The sequence below is a fragment of the Esox lucius genome, chromosome 12, assembly GCF_011004845.1.
Source record: "Esox lucius isolate fEsoLuc1 chromosome 12, fEsoLuc1.pri, whole genome shotgun sequence".
NCBI classification, from domain to species: Eukaryota; Metazoa; Chordata; class Actinopteri; order Esociformes; family Esocidae; genus Esox; species Esox lucius.
Genome location: NC_047580.1, coordinates 27,184,118 through 27,196,052, shown reverse-complemented (window position 1 = coordinate 27,196,052; position 11,935 = coordinate 27,184,118). Strand labels below are relative to the sequence as shown.

The window sequence follows — 11,935 nt, the reverse complement described above, 5'->3', positions numbered from 1 at the left end:
TGACTGAGCATACAGGATGGCTCACAGTTTTATCATCACTCTCTCCCTCCCTCCCTCTCTTTCACTCTCTCTCTTCTTTCCCTTAGCTGCCTTTTTTTTCCTCATCAGTACATTGGCAATCCCACTGGTTTGTTCAGTCCCTGTTTCATCTCATAGATGAAATGCTTAACTCTTCTTTTTTTTTAAACTGGGGAGGTTCTTTGGCAGACGTGTGTGTGTTTTAGTGTCTTCTAAGTTACATTACATGGAAAACTATCTAAGTTACATTTTGTTTCAGTGTGGCCATGTGTTTGGATCCAATTCATACAGAGTGAAATATTGATGTACATACCATCAGAAAAAAAGACCCTAAGGCACTCTCTTGTGTAATCTGTTGTTTGACAAATTGCCAAGGAACGAATTATGACTGTGCCATGTGGGGCATAAAGTTGTAGGCCTACCTGTTCTCATGTTTTCATTAGTGTTGAAATAGGATCTACTTTTACAAGTCCCCTCCAACAACTGTCTGTCTGGAATGTACTGGAATGAATTGTTCCTACACTTAAAGTGAATTGCCTCAAAAACAAGGATATATTTAGATTAAGACTGGATTAAACTTAATGTTTTGATGCATATCAAACCTGTCTCTTGAGAGCAATGCAATATGATTTCAAAATAAATGCATCTTTAAATTTCAAGTGCAGGCATGTATTTATTGCAAAGGAGTGTATGCATTAGAAACTATGCTGAAGAGCAAACTATCCATTTAGTAGTGCAGGTGCACGCACATTACAGAGAAGCATTTAAGAGAGTCACAATCAAGTTGAAAGAAATATTGGATTAAAATCCTGCCTCAATAAAGTTGCATGGCGATGTGCTCTACATACTTCAGTGGCAGATGATCATTCCACATTGTGAATAAATATTACTTGTGGACACTGCCACCCAGAGGTAAACAAAAGCACTGAAAGTACAGCACCAATACTTTGATCTCATAATATCCCATAAACTCTACAGATACATCAGTGTTGATTTTTTGGGACCCTGTTTGCTCATTTGTACTTGGTTTTAAATGTATGTCCCTTCAACTCAAACTCCTTTTAGGACAAGACCATGTGATAAAAAAATAAATATTTATAGTCTGTGGTCCATTTTGATGCTCATCTTAGTTTTTGGACTCACACTACCATGTTTTAAAGCTGAGAAGTGATTTTTTTACTGTAGGTTTGTTACTATTTAAAAAAAAAAAATGGGGTTGTTATTTGAATTGTCGCGGTGGAAATAAGTAGACAAAACAGTGTATTGTTTGGATGTCACCATGACATTTACCTAACTGAATAGGTAAAGGTGAAAATCCCCTTTCTAAATATGGCTGGCATAGCCTTACTTTCTGTGGAACGCCATTTAGGCCTCTGCATGTCAAAGAAGATACACGTTAAATAAATTATTGATCAATCAGGAATTACATAAAACTCTACATCATTTAATAAGGATATGTCTTCTGAAGCAACCTTCCCCAAGGGTTGCTAGTGTCTTATATATGTCATGCCGTTTCATGACACAGATGAATCAGATTAAATTGATCATAGACATAGCCAAAACATGAGGTGTGCCAATAAGAAGAGAAATGAACTGGCATACCAACTTATTTTTAAAAGGGCAATATATAAAATCTTTACTGTACTAGCATAAAAACAAGCAAAAATTACCAGAAAACATATGCAGTTAATGTTTTAAGTGAATATTTCAAATAATATATTTGTACAAAATCAATCTGAGTGACTGACATATTCCCCATTTAAACCTTCTCGCCCATCTGTCTTGTTTTTTTTTTACGTGATAAATAGTTTTTTTACGTATTAAATTGGTCTCTACGTCACCATTCATAGTTAACGTCCAAAGGCGGAAGCTGCGTCACTGGCTTTCTTTTTCCACTTCCCCTAAAACCGGAACTTTCTCTCGTCCGAGACGCTGAGTGTAAATGAACTGGAAATATAAATTCCGCAACTCACCTTTTGATGTGACTGTGAATTGATTAGGCAGCTAAACGCTAGTGTGTGTTCTTGCCTGTTCTTGGAGTAGCCACGTATACAGGAAATAGAACACTCACTGTTGCTGTGTTATTTTTTTGCTCTTACGACGATTCATTCTAGTATCTAGGGCTCCTTATCTCTTCAAGATCCTGGCATTTAACTGTGTTCCAGATTAGTGTCATTGGAATTCAAAATCAGGTAGGTCAACCCCTTGGTGAGGTGGCTGTTTGTCCTCATTACGCTTTTGCTGAATGTACTGTATGAAGCTATTATTATTAGCTTGAGCTCTGTAGTTTGCTAACGTTGTTGTGCTGTACTAGCAGTAGCACTCGTCGCGTTAGCTGCGTAGCCTACTACTTTATTTGCAGTAGCATACGTTTATTGTGGTAATAATGCTTAATATGTCCCTAACCTCTGGATATTTTGTCAGATTACCTCATACACAAAGACAACATGTGTCGGTAAATTTCGTTCCAACTGCGTTTATTCAACATTGTCAAGTGGCCATGCATTTTAGACATGGTGTGTACAGTACCTCGGATTCTGAAAGGGCCTTACTAACTGAAAGGACCTTACATTCACATTCGTTAGTAACCAAATGTGTGATGTAGTCACAAAGGCTAATACATGAATATGTGTATAACTAGCTTGACAGCTAGGTCACATCCGTGTTAACCAGGGTAACAGTCTGCTGATTAGGCAACTAGTTTGTCAGTGATTATGGACGCTAGCAACATAATAAGTTTAACATCATGCAACTTGTGTTGACTGGTTTGTTCTTCAGCTGAGCACGTTCAACTTGGAAGCAGCAATGGCTAACTACAGGATGAATGCTTGGTGCCGACATGTTCTGCCTATGTTCATGGCCCTGTTCTGTATACTCCACAACACTGTGGATGTCAATGCTCGGCCAGCTAATATGTCAAGTCTGAAAGACAAGAACAACCCCAACAGTAAAGAGGAGAATGAGATCCTCCCCCCAGACCATCTGAATGGTGTGAAGCTGGAGATGGACGGTCATATCAACAAGGACTTCCATCAGGAGGTGTTCCTGGGAAAAGAATTTGAGGAGTTTGAGGAGGATTCTGAGCCCAGGAGGAACAGAAAGAAGCTCATTGATATATTCAGCAAGTAAGAGCTGTTCTATGCATTTCATTTCTCATGATGACTTCACATTCAACATTTAACCAAATGAGACATATTTACTGCAAAGTCAGAGATTAGAAATATTGTTTATAAATGCAATTCAAACAATTCCAGAGATTGCAACATAAACTTCCACATCTCAAAACAACGGGTTCCTTGACAAATTCTCAATATGATTTCAGTGTTTTACCATGTATGGAAAATGTACTATTGTAAAATATTATTTTAGCATAGGTTGCATCTTACTGCTTTGTAAAACTGTCTACTTCTCTGAGTTTGGGCTGAGGTTGAAATAGTGGAAAGTGTTTGAAACTGCTTACTGTAAATAGTGTGTATCAGTTTCAATTAGCTAAATGTACACATTATTAACTTAAGTAGATCTGCATGATATTAATGCTAGGCTTTTATTTGTATCCCGTCTTCAGAGTGGACTTCAATAAAGATAAGAGTGTCAGTGCCAAGGAGATGCAGCGCTGGATCATGGAGAAGACCGAAGAACACTTCCAGGAGGCTGTGAGGGAGAACAAGATGAGCTTCCATGCTGTAGACCCTGATGGAGATGGTAAGAGCCAAAGGATTTTCTGGATTGGATGCATTAGCACCAAACCAAATGAAACTAACTGATCCTGGGAGGGTTGCCTGGAGTTGTCCAACAAGAACCATTTCTGTGTAAAAAGGGACAAAAAAACACAGGATTTTTTGTGCATATTAGAAGTTGATTTAACGTACTTTTAAATCACCCGGCCTGGATAGGATTATGATATTGTTGAAGAAACTCATACAAAAAAAAAATGCTGAATAACCTGTTGTTTAAGTTGCCTTAATTGCAGTGTAGTTTTTTTCTTTTGCTGTGGTCTACCACCCTGATCCACAGCCATGAGGGTGAAATACGTGACTGCAGTGCATTGGTTGTCATGCTGTTAAGTGCGGGTGACATTGCATCTCAGACATGACAGTATGGCACAGTTTCCCAAGATTTCCTCACAACATTCTCCCTTCACAGTCAAGTAATGGTCCCTGAACTGATGTGTTCTTCTCACAGGTCTTGTGACATGGGATGAATACCGGGTGAAATTTCTTGCTAGCAAAGGATTCAACGAAAAGGAAATGGCTGAGAAGATAAAGCACAACGAAGAGCTGAAGGTGGATGAAGAGAGTAAGTTCGTCCATTACACTATTTACCACAGTCTGCGATTACCCCATTTACAAGAAGCATGTGTGCCTACACTGAAAATTTAGGTGCCCATGCCAGTAAAACAGGTGTCCTCCAGTGTCTTGCCGTACTACTTCAGCTATAGTCCCTGCATCTCTCCAGATTTTATCAAGAGTTTTGCCTTTCATACCGTCGCTGAAATTGAACTTCCCCCAAACCATTTTTCCGGATACAAAAAAAACAAAACAACGCTCTTCCAATTTTCCATGCTGTTCTAATGCAGTCTCACACAGTGTGTTTATAGCTCCTGGGTCTGCCAGTAATGCTTATGTTTGTCTCCTTCCAGCCCAGGAGGTGCTAGAGAGTTTGAAGGACCGTTGGTTCCAGGCTGATAACCCCCCAGCGGACCAGCTGCTGAACGAAGAGGAGTTCCTCTCTTTCCTGCACCCGGAGCACAGTCGAGGCATGCTGAAATACATGGTCAAGGAGATCTTTCGTGACCTAGGTGCGCTGTCCTCCTGTTGCTCACAGTAACGTCCATTTCCGTTTGATCTGTTACATTTGCGCAAGTAAGCCAGTGTAGTCTGGTACGCCGTGCTGTCGAAGAAAATATCAGTGGTACGCTGACCGGAAAAAACAAAATGCAAGAAAACTACAGGGCTCGGGTAGCATAACGCTTGCATGCAAAGGCCTGTGGTGTAAAAAAAAAAAAACTTTGTTTTCACTGCAAGAGTGAAATGTTGTGGGAATTACAATCTTCATTAGCCGATGTTGAGGCTGTTGGTTCCACTGATAAATTCAAATATTTGGATGGGCAGGACAAAACGTCCTCACTCCATTTTTTCCCCTTCTCAACCAGCCACACTGATCTATGATCATATTGATCACATGAACATTTCAAATGCTCTGATGTCATTCAATGGACATTCAATGGACATTAGAATATTTGTATGTACCATTTATAGGCATAATTACACTTACTATATTTATAATAACAATACTCCTGCCCTTATGGTTCTTACTCCCCATTGTGCACTCTTTCAAATTCCTGCTAGTTTACATTGTTATGTATATCATTGTTCAGAATGACGCTGTGTTATTCGGTGCATTTGATGAATTAAAAGACTTTGACCATGAATAGCATGTGTTGTTTTAAGGAGCATGGTGGCTGTAAGTGTATCTAAAAAGACACGTTTTTGTTTAAAATGATTCACCCTTTTAGGCCTTGGCGCTCTTTGTTTGAATGCTATGGTTTCATATGATTCCTAGGCAACACAAAATACTTTGAAAAGACAAACGTATTTATATTGCCTTTAACATATGTCGTAAGTTTCTTCCCGGTTTCTGGAACGTTGACCTCTCTAGTGCCTGTGTGTGATTATGAGGAAAGCTTTGTGTTGTTTTTAAAGACCAGGACGGTGACAAGAGGCTGACCCTGTCTGAGTTCATCTCTTTGCCCATGGGTACAGTGGAGAACCAGCAAGCCCAAGACATTGATGATGACTGGGTACGAGAGAGGAAGAAGGAGTTTGAGGAAGTCATCGATGGTGATCGTGATGGTATCGTTACAATGGAGGAATTAGAGGTGGGTTGTGTCGCTAGCTTTATGGACTTATGTTGTCAAAGTGTTGGCACTGAATCCGTATCTCGCCCCCCAAAAAAAAGACTGAGCAAATATTTTGGGCTTCCCAACTTTTTTTTGTCCTTGTGGCCTCATTTGTTTGACAATTTTTAAAGTATTATTATGGATTTCCTACACTGTTGTGTTCCACTCTCTGGAAACTTGGCACCTCAAATTAGGGGCATGCCTCCTAGTTTGGGAACACCTTTCATAAAAGGTCCTGTGTTTGTTGCTGTGTTGCAGTAGAATATTGTACATTTTGAACATATCAGTGAGCTAATCATTGTTTCCCCTTCCTTTCTGTCATAACTAATCTGCGCTCCAGGAGTACATGGACCCAATGAACGAGTACAGTGCTCTTAACGAGGCTAAGCAGATGATCGCTGTGGCTGACGAGAACCTGAACCACAATTTGGAACTGGAAGAGATTCTAAAATACAGTGAATACTTCACTGGCAGCAAGCTCATGGACTACGCCCGGAATGTACATGAGGAGTTCTAAAGACAAACCCCTCCCTTTCTCTTGTGTTAGGGGTGTTCTCACAAGTCGGCTGTAAAGACGGGTCTGTTTTATTGGTGGAATGAAACTCCTGAATTTGTGGTGTTCTAGTGTGCAATTGTGTGTTTAAATCTTAGCCCCCAGCCGACTGACCTGGCCTCCCCCAACAACTCTTAATGTAAGACATTCTTCATGTCTGGATGGTGCCTCTTCTAAACATCCCATCAGAACTCGTCATTGCCACGGTCTGCCTTTTGTCTGCTGCGGGATTTAAGTTGCATTATCTCCCATAAGACGATGTGTTTGGGTTTTCGGTGCATTCTAGACACTGTTTCGTTCATGATTAATTTGTGTTAATTAATGTATTGTGAAATGTACAGTATGCTTATCAGGAATTGGAATAACATTAGATTGTTGGCCAGTCTAGTAAAGTGTTGAACAATTTGACTTATAATTTATAGTTGTGCAGGTCCTCAGTTTTTGCTGCAAATATGAAGATTTTTAAGGTTTTTAACATTGTTAAATACCAATATTCTTTACATTTACCATCATATATTGTCATTGGTGTTTCAAATTAAGTTACAGACTGTATCTTTACTACCGTAGTGAATGGAAGTAACAAGTCTTCTCAAAGCCATCCGTCATATTAATGATTGAACTGAACCTCTTTAATCACTGTATTCTCTATACTCACACTTTTCTGTTCTGTTTGGTAATTTGGGTTCTACAGGTTACATTGTAAAGTTCTAATGTTTTTATTCTCTGATCCGTCCGCTCCTTTTAAAATGAATGCTTATACATTAAGGTGAGAAAGTATGTACACGGTTGATACATGTGGGAAAACGTGACTGTAAAATAATTTAAATTCCGAACTGAATGCAACAAAAACAATGACATTTTATACTATTACAATTGCTCAGAGAAATAACTTATGTTTGGGGTTTTCTTGTACGCTTGGTTACCTTTTGTTGGAATATCCACTTGTTTCCAAGTGTCAGACTCTTAGCTGAGCTCACCAGATTTTTATCTACAGTTATCTGGAATTGGGTAAAGTTCATAGCATAAAACATCCACAACCAAATTTGAAGGTAATTGAGGTTTATTTTCTGGTGTGCATGGCCATTTTCTGGTGTGCATGGCTCTACTTAGATGTCATCTGACACAAAAACACCAGTTCCATGCCAAGTGCCAGTAATGTGTAGCGAGCTGCTCTTGACATTTATTGAATCACATGAGAATATAGCTATGTGGCCGTAGTGGGTTATCCTACCCATGTCAGTGTCAGTGAGTTTGTGATTGACATGAGATTGCATTAGCAGAAAAAAAAAACATGTAAAGTATGATGGGGAATCCTTTGTTTGTTTGATGTGCATACTTTCTCATTGTCTTATATGGATATATATATTTATATATGCTAATATATTATTATGGAGTTCCGACTCCCTGTTGCAATATGGCTGATAATGTTTTCATATGTTTGGGTTACTTTTGCATCAAGAATTCCAACTGGGTTTGTGTGTTTCAAGTACCTCCAGAATTATGCAAATGTTTATGTCCATTGGACATGAAATAAGCCCTATTAAATATATGTTAGAATAATTATTAATTGATACTTTTTAACAGGGGTTTTAACATTTGTTGCAGCACAGAAATCTTTAAAATAAACGGAAAAAAATATTTGAGAACATTTTGTTGAAATTTGACACGCCCTCTGGGTATGTAGCTCTTGTCAATTCTCCATATCACATCTTATTTTCTGTTTAAGATTGGTGTATTTAATTGTTGTTGATCTACAGTTAATTTTCTTTAAAGGAGTTCTACCAATGTCAATCAGTATATGATAGATAAATTATATATAATTATATTTGGTATATTTCCATATATTTTTTCTTTCCAGTTCATGTTATAATTTAGTTTATATTATTGATAAATATACTGTGTGTGTGTCATATATATATATATATATATATATATATATATATACACACACACACACACATACATGTAATTGATATTGGAAAATCTCTTGTATTATTGTGATTGGCCTCAATTCAAACATTTTAGTACCTTCTGGCTCTAATATATGTATAATATGCATTCATTATTGATTTATGGCTTCAATGACAATATCTTGCTGAAGAAATCGGTAAGTTGGATCCTTCTGATATCCTTTCAACTTATTAAAATTATTTAAAAAAATAAGCTGATGCTAGCAGAATGTGAAAAAGCTTTATAAATTGTATTCCAGATTTGCTTATAAACAATAAATATTTCTTAGCTATCCGACCCAAAATGTTTTTTGTGTTTGTAAATGTACAGAACCAGTCAAAGGTTTGGTCACACCCCTCAAGTGTGTTCTGTCTTTTGACTGGTCCTGTTGGTTTGATTGTTTTTGCATACTGACTTGATGGTTAGTAGTTTTAGCACTCATTTTAAATTATATAGCTGTTACTGAAGCTTGCAATGAAAGAAGTTAGCAAAAACTATTTTCATAAATTCATAAAGTTTTTAGTAGGTGCTGTAGTTGCTATGAGACCATTATGTTGTTTTCTGAGTATATATTCTGTAAACTGCAACCCCAACAGAAATTCAAACAATGACATTAAGTCAATAAGCTCTGATTCATATCCTTTCTCATATATGAATAATTAGGCATTATTCATTATGTCTGTAAATTTGTCAGATTATTTCAAAAGATATTTTGGTGAGAACCTTCAAGACCAGCTAGTGTGAGTAATATTGTGTACACATTTAAGGTATTTTTCTACTACATTGTGAGCAATCTATCTGTTGCATTCATGCCTTTTGGTAATGATGATGTCAAAGAATTACATTACCGCTGACCGTTTTCACAGGAAGTCCTCATCAGAATTACATTACAACTGAACCTTTTCACAGGAAGTCCTCATCAGCTGGAGATGAGATGCTGGCTCCCTCTTCCCGTCTTCTGCAAAAAAGGTGGGAGGCCATGGAAGTCCAAAAAGCTATGAAATTGCAAACAGAGGTGAAATATATTTCATACATTTCAATAAATCTGTCATTGTACATCAAATTTTTCCTGGCAATAAAATTGAAATGTTTGGGTTTCAGAGTTTTGAGTCAACCCTCAAAGCCCTGAGGGTCCGCAAGAAAGAACTCAGAGAGAAAGAGGAGCAGAGGAAAGAGTATCTGAAGAAATTTGACAACTTCCTGAATGTACCATCAAAGCTTCTGAACATCAATGCACTTACACATTTGTCCCCCTTCTGTTGTCTACCCATCAGACTCAGAGATTCATTTGTTATACTTTCACATGACCTCACTGAGAGATGAACTTGTCATACTCAACCTATGATCTCTCTAAGGATAATGAAGTAAAACGATATAGAGCGGTTAGGAAGGCTGGCCGAGAGAGGGAACTGACCAATCAGAAGCAGGCGGAACTAGCCACACTCCAGGAGGAGATGGAAGCTCTTATCAAAGAGAGAGATCGTCTGGAGAAACGAGTACAGAAGAATGCTATCTACCCCCGATATTTGGATAAAGTGGTTCAGGCCAGTGAACAGGTACATTATACTAAGGGTTTGATTAGACGAACTCCTCCAAAATGTGTGTGATTTGATTGATCTTCATAGACAAATGCACCCTTATGGCTGATTCCACTGATGTTGAGGCTCAATCTGTTTGCCAAACTGGCCCTTAGACTGTGGGCATTAGGGGATCATGCAGAACACAATTAATATTCCCTTTTTCTCTCTAAGTTTCAGGAGGCCCGACAGGTGATGTCTCGCTACGACACATTAATGCTGAACAGGGAGGACCTTGTCCGGACTACCCAGCAGAACCAGGAGAGCACAGAGAAGGCCCGAGCCCAACTGGCCCGCTTCACGGAGCAAAGCAACGACACTCTGTTGCACTACAACAATACCCTGGCCCAGTTACAGAGCCAGCTCGACCAAGCCCGCGCTGAGGGCCTGATTTGGGTAAGACATGAGAGTGACCCCTCTCCTTACAATGTCTTTGATAGGGATTGTCCTGTAATGGACAAAATTGTCCAGACACAGGTTAATACACCTAGTGCTTAAAAGCTTACTCAAACGAGATTCCTCACCATTTTCCCCCAGAATGGCCACAAATAAACTAAAGCATTGTTTTTCCTTGTGCTATTGTTTTCCTCGATCCTTCATCTTGATCTTCTTGATCTAGATATGATGTTGTCTGTCTACACGTATAATCACAAATGCATCTTTAAATCTTCTGCGTATGCCTAAAACGTGGCCACAGTCAGAACGGCTGCGTATTGGAACTAGATAGAAACAGGGCTTCTGAGATAAGGGTCGGGTCAAACGATGATCCTCTTGATATACAGGAATCAAGATGGGCCCACATTCAGAACACAGCTGCCAAGAAGACACTGCTATTGGGCACAATCAAGATGGCCACACTGAACCTGTACCAGAGTGTGTGGAAGCGGGGAAAAGACAACGGGGAATCCCCTGTTCTGCCAGAGGACACGCTGAAACAGCTGGAGAAGGTACTGCACAGTAGTTAACCCATGACTCATCGTTAAAAACAACACAGGATATAGGGCATGGTGCACCATAGAGCAAATACTAGGTAAAAGGACCAGCTAATCATTATCAAAGTAAGCAAACTTTATTTTCATTAAATCTCATGGATTCTTGACCGTCAGGAAATTTGTTTGTCTGTTAGGAAATTGTTACATACTGTGCCTTCAGAAAGTATTCAGACCCTTTTACTTTCTCACGTTTTGTTTTTGTCATGGATAAAAAAAAAATCATTAATTAAAAACATATTTTTGCCATCAATCTACACATAATAACCCATAATGACCCCGTGAAGTGAAAAGGAGAAATCTGTGAACACCAATAATCACTAATGTGTTTCTGATATCCAACTGTTTTTGATTGACAGATCCAGATGTTCTTAGCTGATCTGATCTCCATTTGGGAGGAGGTGAGCAAGCCAGATCAGCCAGGACCATCCGGACACCGATAGAAGGATCCCCTTCAATCTAGTAGAGCTGTTTTGTATGAAAGCATATATTCTGTATATGTTCATTTACCTTCGCTTACTAACACGAAAGCACAATTGTTCTGGATCATATTAAAAAGATATCTTTTTAGATACATCCTGGATGGTTCAATTGATGGGGAACTTTGGAATATACAGTTAGCAGTAGCACAACAGCACAGCAAACATCTTAACGGCCAAATAAAATAAAAATGATCCGAATCAACAGGTTTAGACTAACAACCAAATGCTTACAATCCCTTCCCAACAATACATAGCTAAAAACGGAGTGAAGCTGGATGGGGCTGTAGACAGGATGACACTGCTGGTTGTTGACCATGCTGTAATACAGAGAAAACCAAAGACCTGTGTCTGTTTTATTTAAAGGGACACTGCACACGGACTGTGGACTCCAAAAACAGACCTGTTGACTTTGTCCGCTGATATCCACATTGATATGCACACATTTGTTTTAGGGTGGCCAGTTCATG

At 38.8% G+C, this 11,935-nt stretch overlaps 2 protein-coding genes across 2 annotated transcripts; both read left to right on the top strand.

Moving 5' to 3' along the window:
• The first annotated feature begins 1,918 nt into the window (after positions 1-1,918).
• On the top strand, positions 1,919-8,300 carry sdf4 (stromal cell derived factor 4). Its single transcript, XM_010875332.4, has 7 exons — positions 1,919-2,210; positions 2,797-3,143; positions 3,584-3,720; positions 4,201-4,314; positions 4,658-4,816; positions 5,721-5,896; positions 6,258-8,300. Exons 2-7 carry the CDS (start codon positions 2,824-2,826, stop codon positions 6,432-6,434), a joined length of 1,083 nt encoding a protein of 360 aa, XP_010873634.1. The 5' UTR covers positions 1,919-2,210; positions 2,797-2,823; the 3' UTR covers positions 6,435-8,300.
• Positions 8,301-9,506: 1,206 nt separating this feature from the next.
• Positions 9,507-11,451, top strand: LOC105013674 (coiled-coil domain-containing protein 42). Its single transcript, XM_010875353.2, has 5 exons — positions 9,507-9,626; positions 9,776-9,976; positions 10,172-10,393; positions 10,780-10,944; positions 11,346-11,451. Exons 1-5 carry the CDS (start codon positions 9,507-9,509, stop codon positions 11,427-11,429), a joined length of 792 nt encoding a protein of 263 aa, XP_010873655.1. The 3' UTR covers positions 11,430-11,451.
• Positions 11,452-11,935: the final 484 nt, after the last annotated feature.

Coding starts and splice junctions, on each gene's coding strand:
- sdf4 (XM_010875332.4), top strand. CDS start 2,824: ATGGCTAACTACAGGATGAATGCTTGGTGCCGACATGTTCTGCCTATG. Junction 3,721..4,200: donor TGTAGACCCTGATGGAGATG/GTAAGAGCCAAA, acceptor TTCTTCTCACAG/GTCTTGTGACATGGGATGAA. Junction 4,817..5,720: donor GGAGATCTTTCGTGACCTAG/GTGCGCTGTCCT, acceptor TTGTTTTTAAAG/ACCAGGACGGTGACAAGAGG.
- LOC105013674 (XM_010875353.2), top strand. CDS start 9,507: ATGTTTGGGTTTCAGAGTTTTGAGTCAACCCTCAAAGCCCTGAGGGTC. Junction 9,977..10,171: donor TGGTTCAGGCCAGTGAACAG/GTACATTATACT, acceptor TTTCTCTCTAAG/TTTCAGGAGGCCCGACAGGT. Junction 10,394..10,779: donor GCGCTGAGGGCCTGATTTGG/GTAAGACATGAG, acceptor CTTGATATACAG/GAATCAAGATGGGCCCACAT.